General features: G+C 32.5%; 3 protein-coding genes and 2 non-coding genes across 8 annotated transcripts; all 5 read left to right on the top strand.

The window, feature by feature from the left end:
• The first annotated feature begins 1,506 nt into the window (after positions 1–1,506).
• LOC133817482 (probable serine/threonine-protein kinase At1g54610) lies at positions 1,507–6,783 on the top strand. The gene is made up of 8 exons (XM_062250020.1): positions 1,507–2,682; positions 3,060–3,344; positions 3,519–3,836; positions 3,976–4,203; positions 4,656–4,756; positions 5,044–5,140; positions 5,435–5,914; positions 6,280–6,783. The coding sequence occupies exons 1-8, from the start codon at positions 2,266–2,268 to the stop codon at positions 6,475–6,477; spliced, it is 2,124 nt and encodes a 707-aa protein (XP_062106004.1). The 5' UTR covers positions 1,507–2,265; the 3' UTR covers positions 6,478–6,783.
• Positions 6,784–9,594: 2,811 nt separating this feature from the next.
• LOC133817483 (probable L-type lectin-domain containing receptor kinase VII.2) lies at positions 9,595–11,888 on the top strand. Its single transcript, XM_062250021.1, has one exon. The coding sequence runs from the start codon at positions 9,638–9,640 to the stop codon at positions 11,717–11,719; it is 2,082 nt and encodes a 693-aa protein (XP_062106005.1). The 5' UTR covers positions 9,595–9,637; the 3' UTR covers positions 11,720–11,888.
• Positions 11,889–12,027: 139 nt separating this feature from the next.
• TRNAF-GAA (transfer RNA phenylalanine (anticodon GAA)) lies at positions 12,028–12,100 on the top strand. Its single transcript has one exon. It is a non-coding gene; the product is annotated as a tRNA-Phe (tRNA).
• Positions 12,101–12,638: 538 nt separating this feature from the next.
• TRNAF-GAA (transfer RNA phenylalanine (anticodon GAA)) lies at positions 12,639–12,711 on the top strand. The gene has a single exon. It is a non-coding gene; the product is annotated as a tRNA-Phe (tRNA).
• Positions 12,712–16,567: 3,856 nt separating this feature from the next.
• Positions 16,568–21,285, top strand: LOC133817481 (F-box/LRR-repeat protein At3g58900-like). 4 transcript variants are annotated; one of them, XR_009885564.1, is made up of 5 exons: positions 16,568–16,717; positions 16,968–18,343; positions 18,464–18,673; positions 19,469–19,568; positions 20,363–21,285. XR_009885564.1 is itself a non-coding variant. In XM_062250018.1 (4 exons), exons 2-3 carry the CDS (start codon positions 17,117–17,119, stop codon positions 18,653–18,655), a joined length of 1,419 nt encoding a protein of 472 aa, XP_062106002.1. In that variant the 5' UTR covers positions 16,568–16,717; positions 17,003–17,116; the 3' UTR covers positions 18,656–18,673; positions 20,363–21,285. The 4 variants fall into 4 exon arrangements, 3 of the variants coding, with proteins under 3 accessions (XP_062106002.1, XP_062106000.1, XP_062106003.1); XM_062250018.1 differs by lacking the exon at positions 19,469–19,568 and having other exon boundaries at positions 17,003–18,343; XM_062250016.1 differs by lacking the exon at positions 19,469–19,568.
• Positions 21,286–21,745: the final 460 nt, after the last annotated feature.

The following is a 21,745-nucleotide window of genomic DNA, read 5'->3' as shown; positions in this document are numbered from 1 at the left end:
TTGTGATACAGACTTGGTATCTTATGTTTTTAATAATGCTGATCTGATACTTTGTAATTTAAAATTATACATATTTGCTACCCTGAACTTAAATTTGAACGGTAAAATTTTATCAAATTTTATCAATTATATCTAATTAAGTAATTAAATTTGAATTTGAAATCATATAATATTGATGACAATTTGATCATTTTGATAAAATTTTATTGATCAAATTTAAGTGCATAACACTAAATATGGAGGATTTTAAATTATAAAGTACGAGATAAATATTATTGAAAACATAAGATGCCAAATATGTATTTCTATAAAATACAGGTAACAAATGATTATTTACCAAATATATATATATATAAGCATAATTGATATTCCCTAAACTAATTAGAACAAACGTAGTTATTTTACTATTACTTAGAATGTATGGAATATTTTATCACTTACCTGAGTTACCTCCATTATTCGTGACCATTTATTATAATTTCTCCTAATGGCATGCAATTGATATATCTATATATTTTTCTGACAAAACATGCAAGAGATAAACAAATGAGTTAAGATGGAATCTTAAGAATTATATTTAATATTTGATCGATAGGTGGATTTATGCCCTTTTATAAAAATGATAAATTTAGATTAATTAATAGTATAAATTTAACTTAATTAGTATTTTTGAACATGATCATAATTGAATAAATGAATAAAAATAACATAATGCCGCAAAAATAAATTAGGAGAATGATTATAATATGTTGCTTGTAAAATTAGAAAGATGCTGCATTTAACTACATTACTATTGATTTTTACTTTTAATTATAAAAAAGCAACGAATGAGTAAATAAGGTTAATATGCATTGTGACGTGGATTAATGTCATTCATAATTTTTGATAAAATTATTTTGATAAAATTATTAAATAATAAAAAAGATTAAATGTAAATATTTAATTTTAAACTTGCTATGATAATCCTTAAAAAAATGCTATAATTTTCTTTAACCTTTTCCAGAAAAATAAAAGAAAGATTATCTTCAATGCTCAACAAAATTAAGATTCTGGAGTCCAAACCATATAAATGAAAAAGATGATCAAAGTGTTTTAGTATTCTTGAATGGCTATGCTACCAATTTAAAATAGAACATAGCAAAAATTTATTTCCTATTTAAAAAAAATCACTCTCATTATTATTATTATTATTATATGGAAAATTTGACAAATTATATTCACTTGAATTGACATAAAAAATCTATTTTTTTTTTGACATAAAAAGTATATAAATTTGCACATCAACAAATTAAAAAAGTTGTTTTTTTTTTTGAGAAGGTAGATAATAATAATAGTAGCATAGTAATGAAATTTTACCCAAAAATGAATAAAAAATAAATAAATAGGCATATTAGTTAGGGGATATTCTTCTTATATCATAAAAACGCGTTATTGCAGCATTGAAATGCCAAACAACTTTTTTTGAACTCAAAAACCAACTCCAACTGTTTAGTTAGAGAAAGTGGAAGAGAGAGAGAAAAAGTGGAATTACTTTTTATTAGTTCTGAGAAAGTTAAAATTAATTTTTATTATATTATTGGCTGAGCAAAAGAGCCGGCAAAGCCGTCTTCTTAAGTTAAAAAAATGATTTTTATATATTAATGATATGAATCGATTATCTTTTGAATGCGCGTTGAACGATCAAACCAGGCCACTCAACAAGTTTCTGCTTTTTCTTGGTAACTAAGCCTCTTTCCATTTCTAAAAATCATTCAAATTCACTTTTTTTTTTTTTTTGGGTTTTCTACGAAATTTCTTTTTCTTTCAGACCCTTTTAGGCTTTTAACGTTGTTGATCATCCATACTTTTTTTTGGGTTTGGTTCTATCCACATGGCGGAGTAAGAGGGTGATTGAATTTAGCGACTTTTGTACTGGGTATGTTTGAATTCGTCAAACTTTTTTAGGCATTTTTTTTAATAATTGGGTTCGTCTTGTTTTTCTTAGTAGAGGTGTATTCTGAGGTCTTTCGTTAGACCCATCATCTGAATAGTAGTGTAGTTGGACGTTGGAAAGTTTATGTTTGGATATAAGATGAAAGAAAGTTTTCAAGAATTTTAGAAGTGAATTCCTTGAGTGGTTATTGGTAGTTGATCAATGGGTGAGATTCCTTTTTTATGGAGTTGAAGAAAGAACAAGTTTTTTGGAAGTTTGGGATTGGTTTTGGGTGCTGATTTTGCTTGTGGAGTGGGGTTTTGGTGGGATTATCTTCTATTTGTTTTGAGAAAATGGGTTGTATTTCTTCAAAGACTTCCGCTGTCAAAGACAGCAGGGAAAGCCCGAGAAAGATATTGTCCTCTTCAAACAACCAATACTCGGAACTTAAGGGCTCAAGACACAATTCTTCAAAAAGAGAAGAAGGGGTTTGGACTAAAGAGAGATTGGATGGTGGTGATGTCAAAGTTATGTTAATTGACAAGAAAATCAATGGCTCTATGAGAACTTATGAGGATCAGGCTGAGATGAAGAAGACAGAGAAGACTGAAGTTGCTGTCTTCAATCATCCGGGGTTCGGAAAAGTTCCAAAGGCTACACAGGGAGAGCAGGTTGCGGCAGGGTGGCCGGGCTGGCTCTCTGTGGCGGCACCTGAAGCTATCAGAGGATGGTTACCGCGGCGTGCTGATACTTTTGAGAAATTGAATAAAGTACGTTCGTTCTCTAATTTAGATTTTCCATTCGCCTTTGTATAATAGTGTGACTAATGATATTCGTACAAAAACCGGGAAATTCGGCAGTTACTTTGAAAAGAATGATTTAGATCATCATGCTTGCTAATTCACTATATTTTGTGTGTCGAAAGTTTTGCTGCATGTAATCCTTGTATCTTTGTTTATTTTTAGATTTTTTATGACCATTTAGAAAAGTGTAAAGCAATTCAGTGGAAGTATTTTGATAGTATGCCAATTTTAAGTAATTACTGAAAAATTACTAGGGAAACGATTGCTCATCTTTTGCATCATAGTCAGATAGTCTATGCTCTGGCTTGTTTTTTTGACATGTGATGGCATTTTTTCTTTTGCAGATTGGCCAAGGAACTTATAGTAGTGTTTACAAGGCTCGTGATGTCACTAACAATAAGTTTGTTGCTTTGAAAAAAGTACGGTTTGATAATCTTGATCTTGAGAGTGTCAAGTTCATGGCAAGGGAAATCCTTCTTCTAAGACGGCTTAACCACCCTAATATTATTAAGTTGGAAGGGTTGATTGCATCACGTACCTCTTGCAGCTTATACCTTATTTTTGAGTACATGGAACATGATCTTACCGGACTTGCATCTCGTCCGGGAATAAAATTCTCTGAATCCCAGGTACTCATCTTGTTAGAGTTCTTCTGTATGTTGTGGTATTATTATGTTGTGGTCATTTAACAAAAATATTCAGAAGGAATGTATTTTTGAATTTCTCTTTTGCTATTATTTAGAAACATGATTCCTTCTTCTATTTGATTCCTAAATTGTAATGTGGTGCTTAATTTTATTTAGGTCAAATGCTACATGCATCAACTTTTGAGCGGACTTGATCATTGTCATAGTCATGGTGTTCTGCATCGTGACATAAAGGGTTCAAATCTTCTCATTGACAATAACGGCATCTTGAAAATTGCGGATTTCGGTTTGGCAAGCTTTTATGATCCTCATAATAGTGTCTCATTGACAAGCCGTGTGGTTACTCTTTGGTATAGACCACCAGAACTTCTACTTGGAGCTTCTCACTATGGTGTTGCAGTGGATTTATGGAGTACTGGTTGCATTCTAGGAGAACTATATTCTGGCAAACCTATCTTGCCTGGTAAAACAGAGGTAAAGTTACAAGTTTGTTTTTTTAGCAATGGATTCATTGTTGATAGCCTTTCGTTCCATACATAAATGTATTCCAGAATATTATGTTGTACTAGATGTTGCCTATATAAACTATTTATTTTTTTATTTTGTTGTGTAGGTTGAACAACTACATAAAATCTTTAAGCTCTGTGGCTCGCCATCTGAGGATTATTGGAGGAATTTGCACTTACGTCATGCAACAGTAATGAAGCCTCCACAACCTTATAGACGATGTGTTGCAGAGACATTTAAAGAACTTCCTGCTCCTGCTGTGCAGCTTATGGAAACCTTACTTTCCATAGATCCTTCCAATCGAAGGACAGCAGCTTTTGCTCTCAAGAGTGAGGTGTGACCTGAATTCTTTTTGAAATATAAACAAATAGTTATCTAATTTAGATGAAAAAAAAGTCATGTGCCATACTGGAGACTCTGCCTGATTTCATGCTCTTCTAATCTTAATGACAATAGATACCACAATGCGTTAGCTTTTGTTTGAAAAGAAAAGGAGAAAGTGGGAATATTATTAAATTTAGTAGCAAAATATGTTTAACTTTAGTAGCATCTATTCAAGTGCCACAAAAAGTGGGAGATACTATAGTCATATATGCCGCTTGCTTTTGTTGCATCTATTCAAGTGCTAATCTTGTTTTCCTTCTTCATACCAAAGCTACACATTTGCTATGGAAAAAGTAATTATAACTAATACATGAGGAAAAGAATAAAACTAGAATGGTTTGGTGTTTTTATATTGTGTTTAATGCATAATTGTTGAGCCTAACTATGAATATTCTTATGCAGTTCTTTACCACAAACCCTCTTGCTTGTGATCCTTCAAGTTTACCCAAGTATCCTCCCAGCAAGGAGATTGATGCCAAATTTCGAGAGGAAGAAGCTAGAAGGTACATGTTGGAATTTGTTGGTTAGAAGTATTCAGTAGAGGTTAAGTTTTAAGCATTGATGGTGTTTTATAAAGTTAACATTCTTGCTTTTTTTAATACACCTGTAAGATTTCAGTGTGGTGATTTTATAATGTTTTTCCTTGATAATAATTTTGATATTTTGGTTCATGTTAGTAATATTTTATGGAAGATCAGTGGTTATGCATCAGTTTCTTTTTAAACTTCTATTTGCATTAGACAGAAACAATTGTGTAATTTCTAGTTAATTTGTTTTCTAATACTTACAGACAAGGAGCACTAGGTGGAAGGGGCCACAAGGTTGATATCGAAAGGAGAGGACAAATGGAAGCTCAAGCAATCCATGCAGCAAATGCTTATGCTGGGGTAATCATGTCATGTTTTAGTTTCAGGTTAAATTGTCCTGTTAGGAATTAAGGAGACAAAAATGAATTGAAAAGAAAAGAAGATTGAACTTGGCTTTTAAGTAAAACAATAGATTTATGTTATCGTAAGTTTGATGTTTGAAGTCAGGAGTTACTTTATTCTGTATTTTGGAACTGCTGAAATCTCATTGGCATTTTAAAAATTCTGTCTCGAACCAATATAATTGTGTATTGTACTATGTAACATTTTTTTGATTTTCCTTAATTTTAATATGCCTTTCTTACTTGGCTACAGAGAAAACAAGATCATTCCAATTCGAAGAGCCATAGTGAAATTTTCACCCATCGCAGGGAGGAATCTCATTCTGGATATTTGGTTGTTCCAACCAAGCAGTCCCGAGCAGTTAGAGATTCAAGAAAGGATTCTAGAGATGATCATATCAGGAGGGTATCTCTCTCAGGGCCACTAATTCCTGGCCATGGACAAACAAGAGCTGGGAGGGACCGTAATGATCCTCCCAATGTTTCAACTAGAGCCAACTTGTCTAAGTTATCTGGTTTAGTGGCAGCTAGGACTGCTGCATCATCTGAAGATCAGCAAGTGAAAGCTGGTCCCTCACACTCGCAAGAGACAACAAATGATGGTGGTAGATTCCGATTATCATCTAATGAAGCAGATTCTACAAAGAAGCAGGACCGAAAGCATCACTCGCTAAGAGTAGCACATTCTCGTCAAGTAGATGATGGAAAAGCCTGTGACAAAGAATCAAGTCTGGTTAGTTTCATCTAATGCATTGTTTTGAATATTTTATTTTCTAACATAATTCCATTGTTCATTCGTAGTGCATTTTCAAAATCATTAGTTACTTTTGAAGATAAGAGACAACTAATCATTACATCGTAGGACTATTTTCTAATATAATGTTGTTTTTGTTCCAACATGTATGACATGAATGTTTTGTTATTGTTTTTCCTTTTCCTCTCCCCAATGGATGTATGTGAATGATTGAAAATCCACAGATTTAGAGAGAACAATAACCTAGTGGTACATATTTTCTATTTGCTTCTATGCATTTCACAAGAAGTATGTTATAATTTGCCAAGTTATCTGATGCATTTGTTGCTGATGTTCTTCTCCAGCATGGTCATAACCACAAGTCGAACAAAATTTACGTCTCTGGCCCTTTACTTGCTTCATCGAATAACATGGATCAGATGCTCAAAGAGCACGATCGCCGGATCCAAGAATATGCACGGCGAACACGACTGGACAAAAGCAGACCGGGTTCACAGGGGCTAGCATATCCAGTGTCTGCCTCTAAGCAAGTAGCTGGATAGATATATGATCCTACGGCACCCAACACATTCCTTTTCACTTGTTAGAGATATATAGAGAGAAAACGAGAGAAAAGAGCATGATAAGCTCTCCTCTCGTAGTACTTGGTGTGATAATTCCATGTATAGGTAGGAAATCTAGATAGAGAGCTGTGAGAGGCCTCTCCATTTTACAGCATTTAATACAGTCAGAGTCGTTTTAGAAGCCACGTGAGAATGAGTCCATAATTGTATTCTGGCATATTCATATGTTTCAATTTATAATAATAGCGAGAAGAAGAAAAAGTAACATAAATTTATTTGAAACCACACGTATAGTCCATCTTTTGGTTTATTATGTCAGAGTTGTCTTTCATGCATGGCGTCCAAAATGCCTGCTCAGCATGATCATGAAGTAGCTGGACGTGATGTGATTCAAAGTTACAAGTCAAATCAGCTTTCCTTTGCTATAAGGCAATGTTGATAACACCATTTGATACCGCATATCATCTGCTATTAATATTAAATTGCACAAATACTGGCACACCATATGATGTCCCAACAATCTTTGTTAGAAGAGAAATTTAAGATATTTGATAATGTAAAACAGCATATCCATTAATGATAAGATATTCTTCATAGAATGAGGACAGGTCAAAGAAGATAACAGGGACGTTCACCTGTTTTTTATCAACCAAAGTCTTCGACTTTATCTATCTGTCAAACTATTCCTGCAGCCCCAATAATCATAGAACAAACAAAACGACCATTGAATTTCAACACTACCATAAATGCATGTCGTCTGTAATTGTCAGTAGTTTTTCCTACTTCCCTCAACAGACATTTCTATGCTTCGTTTTTTTAATGGGAGCAAAGTTATGAAGTTAAATTTTTTACTGTGCTGAACGAAAAAAAAATATAATAATATATATTAAATATATTATTATAGAAAGTGTTATCATTAACCCTCAACTTATTAGAGATGAATATCTTTATTATTTTTTTCACTTAATGTAAAATTGAGTTTATAAAATGAGAAATAAATCAGACACAAGAAAAAGAAAGGAAGAGAAAGGAAATACATAGAGTTAAGATTTTTATCTTCAAAGATTTCTACAAAGTGAGTACGAGATTTATTTATTTATTTATTTTTGGTATTCCAAACATCTTTTATTTTTCAATAATTTTCTTCTTTTGTCTTTGGTTCACTTTGACGTAAGCTTTATAAGTTACAAAAGATATTTAAAAGTGAGATATAACCAAAGAGGAAATGAGGAAATTTGATTTCTCTATGTTATTATGTTGTCTAAATCTCTCCTAAAATTATAATTGATTTTCATGTTGTTTATGGTCTACTTTGATCTAGGTTTTACCACTAAAAGGTCTCAAAAAATGAGATATAGTTATGAAAAACATGATAAATCATCAAATTCATATTTAGTTACGTTGTCAAAGTTTTCTTAAAAAAATAAATTTTGCTAAACATTAAAATCAAGAAAGCAAAACTTGCCAAAATCCAATACCTGAATTGAATTTCAAAGCCGAAGCCTAAAAACGTAGAAATCTAATTAACCAAAATAGTTGTTGATTTAATTTCCTCATAATTGCCATTGTTTTACATATGCACTTGTATGAGGAGACATTAGCCCGTTTGGTTTTGGGAGATAGTAAAAAACAAAAAAAGGCCATCATGTATTAACGAATGTATATGGATGACATATGTATTACAATACATACCATTAAAATTCTAACCTAAACTAGACTCTATTCTTGGATGAGTTTATATGCTCTAAAGTTTTATATAAAATCTTTAACACGTATATGTATATACATATAAAATCAAAAAAATGAGGTGAATTATGCATATACAAATATATATATATTTAAAAAGGCACTATAATAAAATTGTGTGTATGTTCTGTCAAAGAATAACAACTTATTATATGACTCTTATTTTATTTTTGTAAAACTATAAAATAAACTTAGAGATATAACTAATAGTGAAATAATCAAATAATATATTAATATATATATAATATATGTTAATATATTAAAAAAACAAAATATTTCAAAGTCCAAATTAAATTTAAATTCGAATTTTAAATATAAATAAAGTCAGATTTTATTTTATCTCACGATTTTAAACTAAAATTTAAATTTTAAAATAGTGATATTATCTGATATAAAATTTTAGATTTATTCCTCAAAAAATAATCTTTTTATATATAAAACAAATTCTTGAAGAAAAGATATATATAAAGAGATTTTAAGACATAAAATTATTATGAAAAAAATGACAAAATTATAAAACTATGTAAATGGTATAAAATTTTCAAATCCCAAATAAGCTCATTAAAATACATGAGATGATAAAATCCATTTTAAATAGTATCTCAAATAGGTAATCCAAAAAAAGATCTTTTACCTCAAAATTTAAAAGTGTACTAAAGTAATTTCAAAACCATATAAAATAACCAAATTTCAAAATGAGATTATCAATCTCAAAAAATTCTAAAATGTTTTGAATTATGTTTGACTTATTTCTCTAAAATATACGTAGGCAATTTAATCGCTAAAATTAAGTGCAGTCACACGAACTACAAATTCTCAAAATTCTTAAATATCAAACACAACTCTCAAAATTCCATAAAGTGTCATTCCCCTTGAAATTTTTTATAACATCTAAAACACTAAATGATTCCATGATATGATTATCTACTGAAATTTCATAAATTTATAAAAATACCATAAATTTCTATGATGGGTCATTTACTAGAATTCTTTTACTTATTTTCCAAAATATCTATATAAAATTACAAGTGACTTGATCCTTCATAAAACATGTAAGTTCTTTAAATTTTTTCTAAAATTAATCAAATAATTAATATTATCATAATCAAAATGTTTTTCTTTAAATAAAATAATAGTCGTTATTCTTGTAATCATGATCGAATTCAAACTAATATACTGTTATGGTATAAAATCCGCGTAATTGAAATTGTGTTTCACAATCATTTTAATATATTAAATTTGAAATTTTTTTCTAACAGACCTTCAATGAGTGGCGGCGGTGGGTCCCCCCAAACCTCTTGTCATGGATACATAAATAATAGAGTGAGAAGAGACAAAATATTCTTCTACTTTCCCAAAAACACTTCCTTTGATTATTCTCTTCCCGTCTCCAATGTCTCTGAAAGTTTTTGCCATGTTCTTTCCTGCCATCATAATTATAATCCTTAGCTTGAACTGGGTTTCGTCCACAACCGAGTTCATCTTCAACAGTAACTTCAACTCGTCTAATATCTTACTCTTTGGGGACTCTACTATTGAATCCTCCATCCTCAGCCTCACAAATGCCTCAACCTTCTCCCTTGGACGATCTCTGTACCCTTCAAAAATCGCCACAAAACCCAGTAATTCTTCGACTTTGGTAGAGCCCTTCTCGACCTCCTTCATTTTCTCCATCGCCTCAGTTGATGGCTTCCAACCCGGCCACGGTTTTGCGTTTGTGCTCGTACCCTCTAGAGGTACAGAAGGCGGGAGCTCATCTCAGCATCTGGGTCTCTTTAATTTCTCCAATAATGGCGATTCCGTCAACCATATTCTCGGAATCGAATTTGATGTGTTCAAGAATCAAGAGTTCCAAGATATTGATGATAACCATGTGGGTCTAAACGTTAATTCGCTTAATTCTATGGCTTCTCACTCTGCTGGGTATTGGGATGGTGAAGATGTTGAGGAGTTCAGAGAAACTGAGCTTAAAAATGGGGTTAACTATCAAGTATGGATAGACTTTTCTGATTCAAGGATTAACATAACCATGGCTCCAGCAGGTCGGAGAAGGCCTCAAAGGCCATTGATAAGTGAGTCTGTTAATCTTTCTGGGGTTCTCTTTGATGAAATGTATGTTGGGTTTTCTGGGGCAACTGGGCAGTTGGTTGAGAGTCATAGGATATTAGCTTGGAGCTTTAGTAATACTAACTTCTCCATTGGTGATGCTCTGGTGACACAAAACTTGCCTTCTTTTGTGGTTCCAAAAGGGTCGGTTTTAAAGTCAAAAGGGTTCATTGTAGGGGTTAGTATTGGTGGTGGTTTACTAGCTATTGTGCTTTTGGTAATTGGATATGTTGTTCTGGTCAGGAAAACGGGGAGTGTGGAGGAGAATACTGAAGAATGGGAAACGGAGTATTGGCCACACAGGATTAGTTATAAAGAGATTCACCAAGCAACAGAGGGGTTCTTGGAGAAAAACGTAATTGGGACTGGAGGTAATGGGAAGGTTTATAAAGGGGTTTTGCCAGGGGGGGTAGATATTGCAGTAAAGAGAATTTCGCTCAAGAATGATCAGGGAATGAGAGAGTTTTTGGCTGAGATTTCAAGCTTGGGAAGACTAAAGCATAGGAATTTGGTGGGATTGAGAGGCTGGTGTAGAAGAGAGAAAGGAAGCTTGATTTTGGTTTATGATTATATGCAAAATGGGAGCTTGGACAGCAGAGTATTTGACTGTGATGAGAGTATGGCATTAACTTGGGAGGAGAGACTAAAGGTTTTGAAAGATGTAGCTTCTGGGATCTTTTACTTGCATGAAGGTTGGGAAGTTAAGGTTTTACATAGAGATATCAAGGCAAGCAATGTGTTGCTTGACAAGGATATGACTGCAAGGTTAGGAGACTTTGGCCTGGCCAAGATGCACCATCATGATAAATTAGCCAGTACCACAATAGTGGTTGGAACTGTGGGATACATGGCTCCAGAAGTGGTTCAAACTGGTCGAGTCTCAACTCAAACCGATGTGTTTGGTTTTGGTGTACTGGTTCTAGAGGTAGTTTGTGGGCGACGACCAATTCAAGAAGGATTGCCAGGCTTGGTGCATTGGGTATGGAGGATAATGGAGGAGACAGGGGAAGTAGTTAGTGCTCTTGATGCGAGGATAAAGAGCAAAGGTGGATATAACATGGAAGAAGTTGAGAGAGTGCTCTCCTTGGGATTGTGGTGCGTGCATCCTGAACCCCATGAGAGACCAACAATGAGGCAAGTTGTGAAGTTATTAGAAAGGAGTGTTGGTGGTGATGGTGAGACTGAAGAGGAGGGAATGGAAATGAATAAGTTGCTTGAGAAGATGAAAGAGGCTGCAGCATCGTCGTCTCATACTCGCCGGAATAACTTCGGTGGAAGAGGACTTCACCCTACGTTTGATGAGATAAAAAACTGTGTCTCTTCTTCCATGTCTTTAAGTGGCACGAGTGTCATTCAAGTTGGCCGGTGAAAGTATTGTTGTTACCGTCTAATGGCTTGGTTTTGAAACATTGTTGAGACTTGAGATACTGGCTTCTTGAGTGATGTTATGCATTATAAGCTGCTTTGTATGATACAAATTGTATCTATAGATTCTATATTTGTACTGATTATTAATACAAAATTCATTTGTTCATCTATTTTTACACTCAAAGCTGAGAACATTGCGATGGTACGACTGTCTGTCTCATGCAGTTGGTTGGTTTGTTTATTGGTAAAGTTATCAAATTAAAATAAAGTATATGACTAAAGTTATCAAAGTAAGATATGTGCATGGTTGCGGGGATAGCTCAGTTGGGAGAGCGTCAGACTGAAGATCTGAAGGTCGCGTGTTCGATCCACGCTCACCGCAATTCTTGTTTTTCCTGTCAGATACACTTTTCCTGAATTTTTACTATCTTAACTTCACCGTCATATTTTGTGTATATTATTATTATGTCTCATTTAACTGATCAGAACAAGTTATACCAATTCTATATAATAGTCGACAATATTTTTCTTTTTAAATAAAATTAAAGTGATTCCATATGTGATCATGTCAAAGAAATAATGGACTCAATTTTTCAGTGTTCGAAACATTTCGAGTTTGAAGAGATCAGACGTTGAATTGCTTGCTCTCTTTGATGTCTTTGAATGAAATGATGGCAGTTTTCTCCATTATTTAATGGTGAATAATTTGGACATTAATTAAGATGGCACAAAATAGATTTGGCTGTCATTCTCATTTATTAATTTCTAAATTCTAAAGCTCAAAAAAAAAAAAAAAAAAAAAAAAACTCGTCCATATTTCATGTGTTTCCACCATCGGTCTTCTCTGCAGCTATATAATTAGTTTATACAGGTAACAATAGTTATTATTAGTTGTATTTTTATATGAGTATGAACACAAAGCGGGGATAGCTCAGTTGGGAGAGCGTCAGACTGAAGATCTGAAGGTCGCGTGTTCGATCCACGCTCACCGCATTCCTATTTTTTATTTTCTTTTATTGGCTATTCTCGAAGAAGCTCTGCATAGCTTAGATTCAAACATTTGTAGTGGTAGTAGTATTAAAATATTTATCCTTATTTACACTATAATTTTATTTACTTATTTCTGATATACATTTATCCTATTTTATGTAATTTATTATTTAAAAAAATTAAATAAAAAGAGGTAGACACATACTTATTTTAATAATAAAAATATTTATTGTAATAGTATTCATATTTTGCCTACATGTACACTTGTAATTGGTTATTAAGTTTTCGTCGAGACACTACAGAGCCTAAATCAAATAATAACACATTCATGACCTTCAAAGATAAATTGTTTGTTTATTTGGTTTCTCCAAATCATAAAAATAGAATTCTTGTAAAAATTATATTAGAAGACTTTTCTACCAATATAAAAAATATTTATTAATTCTTATTATTTAGTAGCTAACCTGTTTTTATTTGTTTATTTTGTAGGTTATTATTCTTTCACACATAATAGAGGGCCATCCTTTTCGGGTAGCTGATGGAGCAATCTCACTGTTGTTGATATTGTGTACTCAATGCTCGTTTATTGTCACACTTTGTAGTCTTTGAAACTTCTTAGAAATTCTCTTATTATTTTGTTGAGGCCAGCCCATATAAATATTTTATTGTTTATTAGCTACACAATGGTGTTTGGAGTTGTAGTAAATTCTTTCATCTCTTCCCATGAGGTTGTTATTCTTTAGGGTTGTCTCTTTATAAATATTAGATCATTGTTATTTGTCTTTCCGGATGTGTGTGACTTATATGTGACACAATAGTAATACTACTACTCATAGACAGGGCCGGCCCTGGGCATAGGCGGGCTAGGCCCGTGACTAGGGCCCACCCCTACCCAGGGCTTATTTTATTTAAAATTAGTTTAATTTTATATTACTAAATATTATTTTAATTTTATTTAAAATTACATATACAAAATGGCTCATTTTTTTTTCAAATTTATTAAAACCGTCTTAGGCCCACTTTTTTTCAGGGCCGGCCCTGCTCATAGATTAGCCGTATATGCACTATTGATAAAATATGAAGTTAATTGGTTAGAAGAGATTCCACCATGTATTATTATGAATTGTGTACTTAAAGATTCAAATGAGTACTGAATAATTTGTAAAAAAAAATCAACAGTAGTAGTCTAAAGTGTGTGTGAAATACACACAAAAGTGTTATCTTTTCATTAGAATAATATCCCCTCCTACTAACTTACAACCTTTATTAAAAAAAAATATATATATATTTTTTTGATTCTACAAATATATAAAAAGATTTATGGGTTATTGGAGATGAATTTTCAATGTTGGTGCTTTATTTATTCATGTATTTTTTTTATGATTAATAAAGACTCATTAATATAGATCCATGTAAAGTTGCCCCAAATCCAAATCTTAATCATAGGCCAGCCACCGCCACCGCCACCCCACTCAAGATGTCGAGCACGGTCCAGGCGCTCAACCTTCATACAATTTGGTCACTGGCCTCTCACTTTCCGGCGGCATTGCTGCTGCTTTCTTGCTCGGCACTCTCACTTGGCGCACTTGAAGTTCTTCTCAGTGAAGTATATTATATATTATAAGTTATAATTTATAACTTTTATTATATATAACATATAATTTGCTACAAAAAAAAATATATATAATCAATAATGGGTTTAAGACAATTATATTAGTTTTATACAATTGATAAAATTAAGGCTAAATTGATGCAAAATAGGTTGTTTTGGTATAGTTTTTGTTGGTAAGTTTAAGTTATTATTAATTAGTTTTGTCAAAAAAAAAGTTATTATTAATTAGTACCTTTTCAATTTTTAAGTTAGTTATTTCGGTTTGTGTATATTGTCTTCTTAAGTTAGTTATCCTTGGCCTAGGTACAAAATGATGATTACTGTGAAAGTAAATAAATATGTCCATATTTTTATTTTTGTAGTAAAATAACATAATTATTTTTTTAATATTACATATTACAAGTATGCTATTTAGCAAATTACTATTTTATTCTAAATTTTTTAATATTATGATATATATGTATATTAGTTTTGTTTAATTTATTTTTATTTTAAAGTTATTTTGATTTTTTTTCCATTTTTTATGAGTTGTTGAATGATATACTATACTACAAAATACATATACCGAGTTGGAAAATAATATACCATCAAAACTTACAAAATTATTACAAAAAAATGTATATACTATGTTAACAAAATTATACACTATCATTAAAATGTATATACCATGATACAAAATTATATAGTATCATTATATATAATAAGATAGAAAATAAATATCATAAAAAAAATGATATACTATACCACAAAAAATATGTACATTAGTTGGAAAATAATATACCAACAACCTATAAAAAAATTAAAAAATTAATATAATTTTAAAATAAAAACTAATTAAACAAAACAAATGTACATATATCACTATATTAAAGTCATACGGTTCTAAATAAATAAATAAATGATAAAAAATGACAATTTAGATAATCAACAATGTAAAATGATCATTTCTTTATAATTTTTAAAATAAGGATATTAGCTTACTGATGCTATTATTTTGGATCATTTACTATAATTTCTCATTTAAAAATTTATTTAAATTAGTAACTTAAAGATTATCGTATTAATTTAATAAAATTGTTTTTTGTTATTATTATTATTAAAAATTATTACCGTTATTAGTTATTTAAATTATTGTTTTCCTATGAGATTTTAAATAAGATTCATTGATGGCAAGAGTTGCACTCAACATAATTTTTTTTAGTTTTTTTGTTCATTATAATTGTTACTTTTTACACTTTTTGTGACAATTATTATCCAGTTTATAAAATTTATTTTTCTCATCATTCTTATTTACTAATGTCTATTTTTTTTTTTAATTTGCAGTCAAAATAAGCAATAACGATGGATTGTTTTCAATAAATGATGTTCTTGTAGCTGGTCTTCTTATAATTTGATTTCTCCGAGTTGGAGTTTTAGATTTTTACAACTACAATTGTAGATATTTTTTGTTGTAGTTTTTTTTAGCTTCTTTTGTTTGGGTGTCGTAGAGATACTATTTATTTTTCTAATATTTCTTAGTATTCTATTTTATATCAATAAGATATTCTCATATGAGATATTACACCCTTGTTATCTGTTTTTTAGGTGTTCTTTTTTAGATTAGTCATTAAGCTTGTACATTTGATGCACGATGAATTCACTTTGGTTAGAAGAAATTGTACCATATGTGAGATATGAATGTATTATGACTTACAAAATTGATCTTTGTAAAATTAAAATATAGATGCAAGTAATAATATATATATATGATTTTTTTAAAAGGAAATCAGAAATTAATATGTAAAACCTTTTTATATTACTCATTAGGTTTGTGCTAAAATGTATATTATATATATTTTCATCAATTCATACGCAAAATAAGGCCAAAAGAAATCCAATGTTCAGGATAAGGAGCATTTTTTTTTTTTGGAGAAACAATGCTTTTTTTTTTGACAACGAAGTAAGAAACAATATGCTTTAGAATTTAGAAATTAATAAATAAGAATGATATACAGTGTGAGCCAATGATAGAAAGAAATAACTTATCCTTATGAAGAAAAAATAGCTTTTAAAAAAAAAAGAAAAGAAAAGATAGAAATAACCTGGAAATGTTGAAATGGTATGACTTTAGGTTAAATTTGATGGAAAATTGATAATAATTAATAATAATAAATTTCCTTTAAAAAAATAATAAATAATAATAATAATAATAATTATTATTATTATTATTAATAATCATATTCACTGTTATATGTGTTAGAACCGGTTCAACTTCTTATATAAAAAAAATAGCAACTGGGAGAAAGAACTGAAAAATAGAAATTAGAACCGGTTCAAATTCTCCGAGGCCCGAATAATTCGACGCTGTTGACTACATATATTGCCAAATATTCTGACGGAAAAGTTCAATCTTGAACGGTAAATTCCTTTCTTCCTCTCTTCTCTCCCAATTTTTCTTCATATGAATACCAGCACTCTCTTTCTTTCTCCTACAATTCACTATAATTCAAACACTCTGTTTCTCCCAATATTTGGATCAAAGGGTATAGTTTGTTATTAGGTTTTGTTCTAAATTTTGACGTTTTCCCTTATTTCTCCTCTGCAATTTTCGGTGTTTTGTGTTTGAATAAATTTGTACATTAATGGTTAATAACTTTTTGTTTTACAGAATGAATGATTCTTCACACTTGTTTTCGTATTCAGCAAGCGAAGCGAAAACCCTTTTGATATTTTTAGCGTGGAGCAGAAGTAAGATCCTCAATTTATGAAAACCCTTTTAGTTTTATAGAAGTTTGCTTAAGGATTGAGTTTTTGACCATGGCTGCAAAAAGAGCAAGACTGCAAAGTAGAATAGAGCTAGAGAATTTTAAGGGGAAAGACACCTTGGGGGTTGACATGATATCGACGCTACCTGATCATATTATATATCACATTCTTTCTTTCGTTTCCACCCTTGATGTTATCCGGATGAGCCTCCTTTCCAGACATTGGAGAAACATGTGGTGCTCCATCCCTGTATTGAACTTTTGCGACTCTAGTGATATTGGAATGAACTTTGATCGACTGAAGTTCTATAAGTTTGTAATCCATTGTTTGGATCAACGTAGGATAGATATGCTCAAGAATACTAACATGGCTATGACTAGATTTAAGCTTGACTTGAAGTGTTATTATCCTTTGAGCACTGGCACCATAGATTTTTTGTTGGGTTCCGCATGCTGTTTTAGTAAGCTAAAGGAGTTAGATCTCTGCATCAGATCAAAAGGGAATCGGAAGTTGTACTACTTGCATCCTGGTATATTTTCTAACAGCCCTTTGACTTCTGTAAAGTTGTGTGGTATCATGTTGGATGGTCAAAATTCTGCTCCTATCTGTGTACCATCTTTGATATATTTGTCATTAGAGAGTGTTGGATTGGATGATCGTATACTTCACAATATATTAACTAGATGCTGTTCCCTTGAGAAATTGGTTTTTAAGGAATGCACGAAGTTGCTGAATCCTAGAGTTTCAAATATGAGCCTTAAGTATTTGGAAATTGTTCAAGGGTCTTGTGAAGTAACATTTCAAGTCGAAGCTATGAATCTGCAGTCCCTTGTGTATGATGGAGGTCCTAACTACTGTGACCTCAATCTTTCATCTTGTGGAGCACTTCGACATCTTTCACTATCTAACATGAGGCTCAAGGATCAGTGGTTGGAAGGTCTAACTTTTGAAGTGCCTCTTCTTGAGAGTTTGAGTCTATGTGACTGTAGGTTTTCGCATATCAAAATCTTGAGTGAGCACCTGAAACACTTTGTTTTCAGAGGAAACAAATTCTGTCACGCATTGGAAGCTATTATCCACACACCTAATTTAGTCTTCTTTAGCTTTGACGGGGATTTGTCATTCATTTTTTCAATGATTGCACCAAATATCTTGCAATCAAATATCAAACTTCAGAATCCTGCGACTCATGATACACAATGGTATTTCAGTCTTCTAGATTTTCTTATAAATCTTGATTTCTCCAAGAGCGTGTGTCTACATGTTTATTCAGAAGAGGTACTTTGATTTCATAGGTTTTTGTATGTCTATGCATGAGTGTGGTATTTCACACTTCTGCTTGTAAGTTGATCCTTGCTGATTGACTTCTTTTTCGTCTTGCTGTGTTAATATGTGAAGGATCTCATTTTTCCTCGTAGCTTTAAAAGAATCTGCCGGACTCCTTTGCCTTCTCTCAAGCATCTGAAGGTAAAGATTGATTGCCCTCTGTCAAGAGACTCTGACTTAAGAGATGCATTACTTTGGGTTTCACCTTCATTGGAGACTTTATCAATAGAGCAAAACCCTGGGATGGTTGTTGAGTTAGATTGATTCTGGCTTAAAGAAGAGGTATGCTATTTACTATTTGTGTGGTCTTTTAGTTCTAGTATAGACTTTAATCATCTACTTCTTTCGATACAGGATGCAAAATGCATTATATATATAATAATGTTTACTGTTTTAGAAATTTAACTTGAAATTTTGGTGCTTTATACATCTTGGCTAAAACCAAGAGAAGCGGTAGTAGTGCTTTTCTCATCCACCTCTCTGTAGCAGATTTCATGCTCTACAGTCATCATCTTCTAGGAGGCATTAGTTTTGGGTATACATACGTCTGAAGTAGCTTTTGTCAAATTTGGTATGCTATATACCAGAGTACTATTATCTTTTGTATAGTCTAGTAGTAGAGGGCACAAAAAGTTATTCAGCCAACTTTCTCTTCAGGTTGCTGTATATAAATATATATGTATATTTATATGTTTGTAGACATCTACGAAGGGATCATCAGATATTTTGCCCAATAGTCAAATGTCAAATCCACAAGTACAATTTTTCAAGAGGTCCTGAATGTATTGCTTATGATTCTATTTTTGACCAGAACCAGTTATCATTGCTCTTTCTATGGATTTTCTTCTACTGAAAGTGACTATGTTTCTTGGTTGTGTGATGGTATTCTAAGCCATTGTACTTGAAAGGATTACTAAACAAGTATGGAAACAAATATTTTTTTGAAAACCCGAATACTGGAGTTGCATAGGAATGTAGACAGGAGTTGTATAAATCCACGTATCTGTACCTTGAAAAAGTTGGAATCTAGACAAGAGTTGAGTAATCTTTCTGATAATAAATTGCTTTGTTTTCCAGGTTTAGAAAAGCTTTAGTCAAATTTGTTTTCTTGCCATTTGGAGAAGTTTCGTTTGAACCAATATTACATGCTGAATTTTAGCAGAGAAATAAGTATGAGGTATTTCGCTAATATCTAACTAACACTGAATTTCTTTGTTTGTGGTCGTATCCAATTAATTATCGCGAACATTTTTAACTTGAAGTAGCCTAGTCATGAAAAATTCAAATGTTGGGGAAGTTTTTTCAAGTCAAATAAATGTGTTGCTACTTCATTTCTTTGAAAAATCAACTCTGCTATAAATGTATATATGTATAATATATAAAAAGAACATAAATTCTCTCCTCTATGCCAAAGCTTCCTCTCTTTCCAACCACCTGCATAGTCATACAATCCTCAGCTTGAATTGGGTTTCTTCCACTGGAGTTCATCTTCAATACCAACTTCAACTACTCCAACCTCATCTTATGGTTGACTCATGCATTCAGTCTTCAATCCTTTTCCGCATCCAAGCTACTAACCCCTCCTCAACTGGCCGTGCCTTGTACCCTTCCAAAGTGGCCACAAAAATCCCTCACTCTTCCTCTCTGTTTTGCATCTCAACCTCTTTTAGTTTTCTATTGTTCATCCTGAGTTGATCAATAGTGACGTTGTCAATAGTTTTGCCTTTGTGTTCATACCTGCTTCAGGTGTAGTCAAATTGTGGTCATCTGGGTTAATGGGGTTCTTCAATGTAACTCGTAATTTTTTTACTGTCCAGGTTACTGGTTATCGTTACAATTTTGGTAACAGTGTTGCTTTGGATCTGAATTAGTATAATCCTCATAGATACTAGGCTTGTGGCCGGGTATTGGGATGGTGAAGATGATAAATGAAGTCAGGCAACTAATTTTTATATGTGTTTAATTTTTCAGGGTTGGTTGACTTTACAAATTCGGAAGTAATATGACTGTGACTTGGTGGGTCTGAAATGTTGGTGCAGGAGAAATAAACGAAGCTTAATTTAGTCTAACTATATGGAAAATGGGACTTGGATAAGAGGATATATGGTAGTGATGATGCGACTTTGCTTCTGAGTTGGCAAGAGAGGGTTGAAGTTTTGAAAGACGTAGCTTCTGGGGTTCTATGTTTGCATGAGTGTTGGGAAGCTAAGGTCTTGCATAGGGATATCAAGTCTAGTAATGTATTGCTTGACAAGGACTTTGATTGCTATAATGCACCACCATTATCATATAGCCAGCATCACAAGAGTGACTGGTACGGGGATATGGTGTCAGAATTTGTTCAAATCAGACGGGCCTCAGTTTAAACATACGTGCTTAACTTTGTAGCGGTTTTAAAGGTAGTACGAGGGAGAAGAAGACCGATTGAACAAAGCTTGCCATGTTTGGTGGAATGGAGACAAGAGGAGCTTCTTTCAGCTCTTGATGTGCTGCTGGTGACCAAAGGTGGTAGATACAACATATAAGAAGCTGAGAAACTGCACTCTTGGGCCTTGTTCTCAACTGCTCTTTTGGGGCATGTTGTGTGTGAATCATGAACCTCGGCTGTGGCCTGTAGACGAGGAGGAGGCATGCGGTGACGTTGTTGATTACGCTGAAAAGGAAAATATGACGGTGAAATTAATGTGGAAAGATAGAGTGCACTTTTTAGTCTTGTTGGAGCTTTGGTGTAAGAGGAGCAAACTCTATTCTCTCCCTTTTCTATTTCGTTTCTCTAGATGAATTGGATTTTATTCATGAGGGCCGGTAACAATGTGGGATTTGTAGTCTTATGGTTAATAATTTTGACAATGGAGTACTTTTTAATATGACTATGGGATGACTTATTTTATGTATCTTAATATTGAAGAGAAAAAGAAAACCAACAGAAGCAAGTAGGAGAATGTTTTTTTTTCCTTTGGCTGATTGAAAGGGGAATTCGGTGGTCTCTCTCTTGCTCTCATTTCCATTCGGTTATTAGGCAAATGAATGGGTTTCCCTTTCCCTCACCTTGGCACTAATAGACACATCGTGCGCCACTTTAAGGAGCCAAAATTTAATTTCCTTTACCAACATGTCAAAGATCCATAACGGAATGAAATCCTCTGCTCCCAAATCCCTGTCCCTCTCTCTGTCTATCAATTAATTGAATGACACTTATTCTAAACTTAAATTCCACTTAAATGCTGTTTGGAACTAGCTGTTTGGAACTAACTAGGGGTGACAATTCGTGTTCATGTGTCGTATTCGTGTCTTGTCAATGCTCATGTATTATTATAAGAAAATGTTTAACCTAAACCTAACCCATTTATTAAT

This window comes from Humulus lupulus, chromosome 2, assembly GCF_963169125.1.
Source record: "Humulus lupulus chromosome 2, drHumLupu1.1, whole genome shotgun sequence".
NCBI classification, from domain to species: Eukaryota; Viridiplantae; Streptophyta; class Magnoliopsida; order Rosales; family Cannabaceae; genus Humulus; species Humulus lupulus.
The sequence above is the reverse complement of the archived record's forward strand: the minus strand, read 5'-3'. Positions and strand labels throughout refer to the sequence as shown.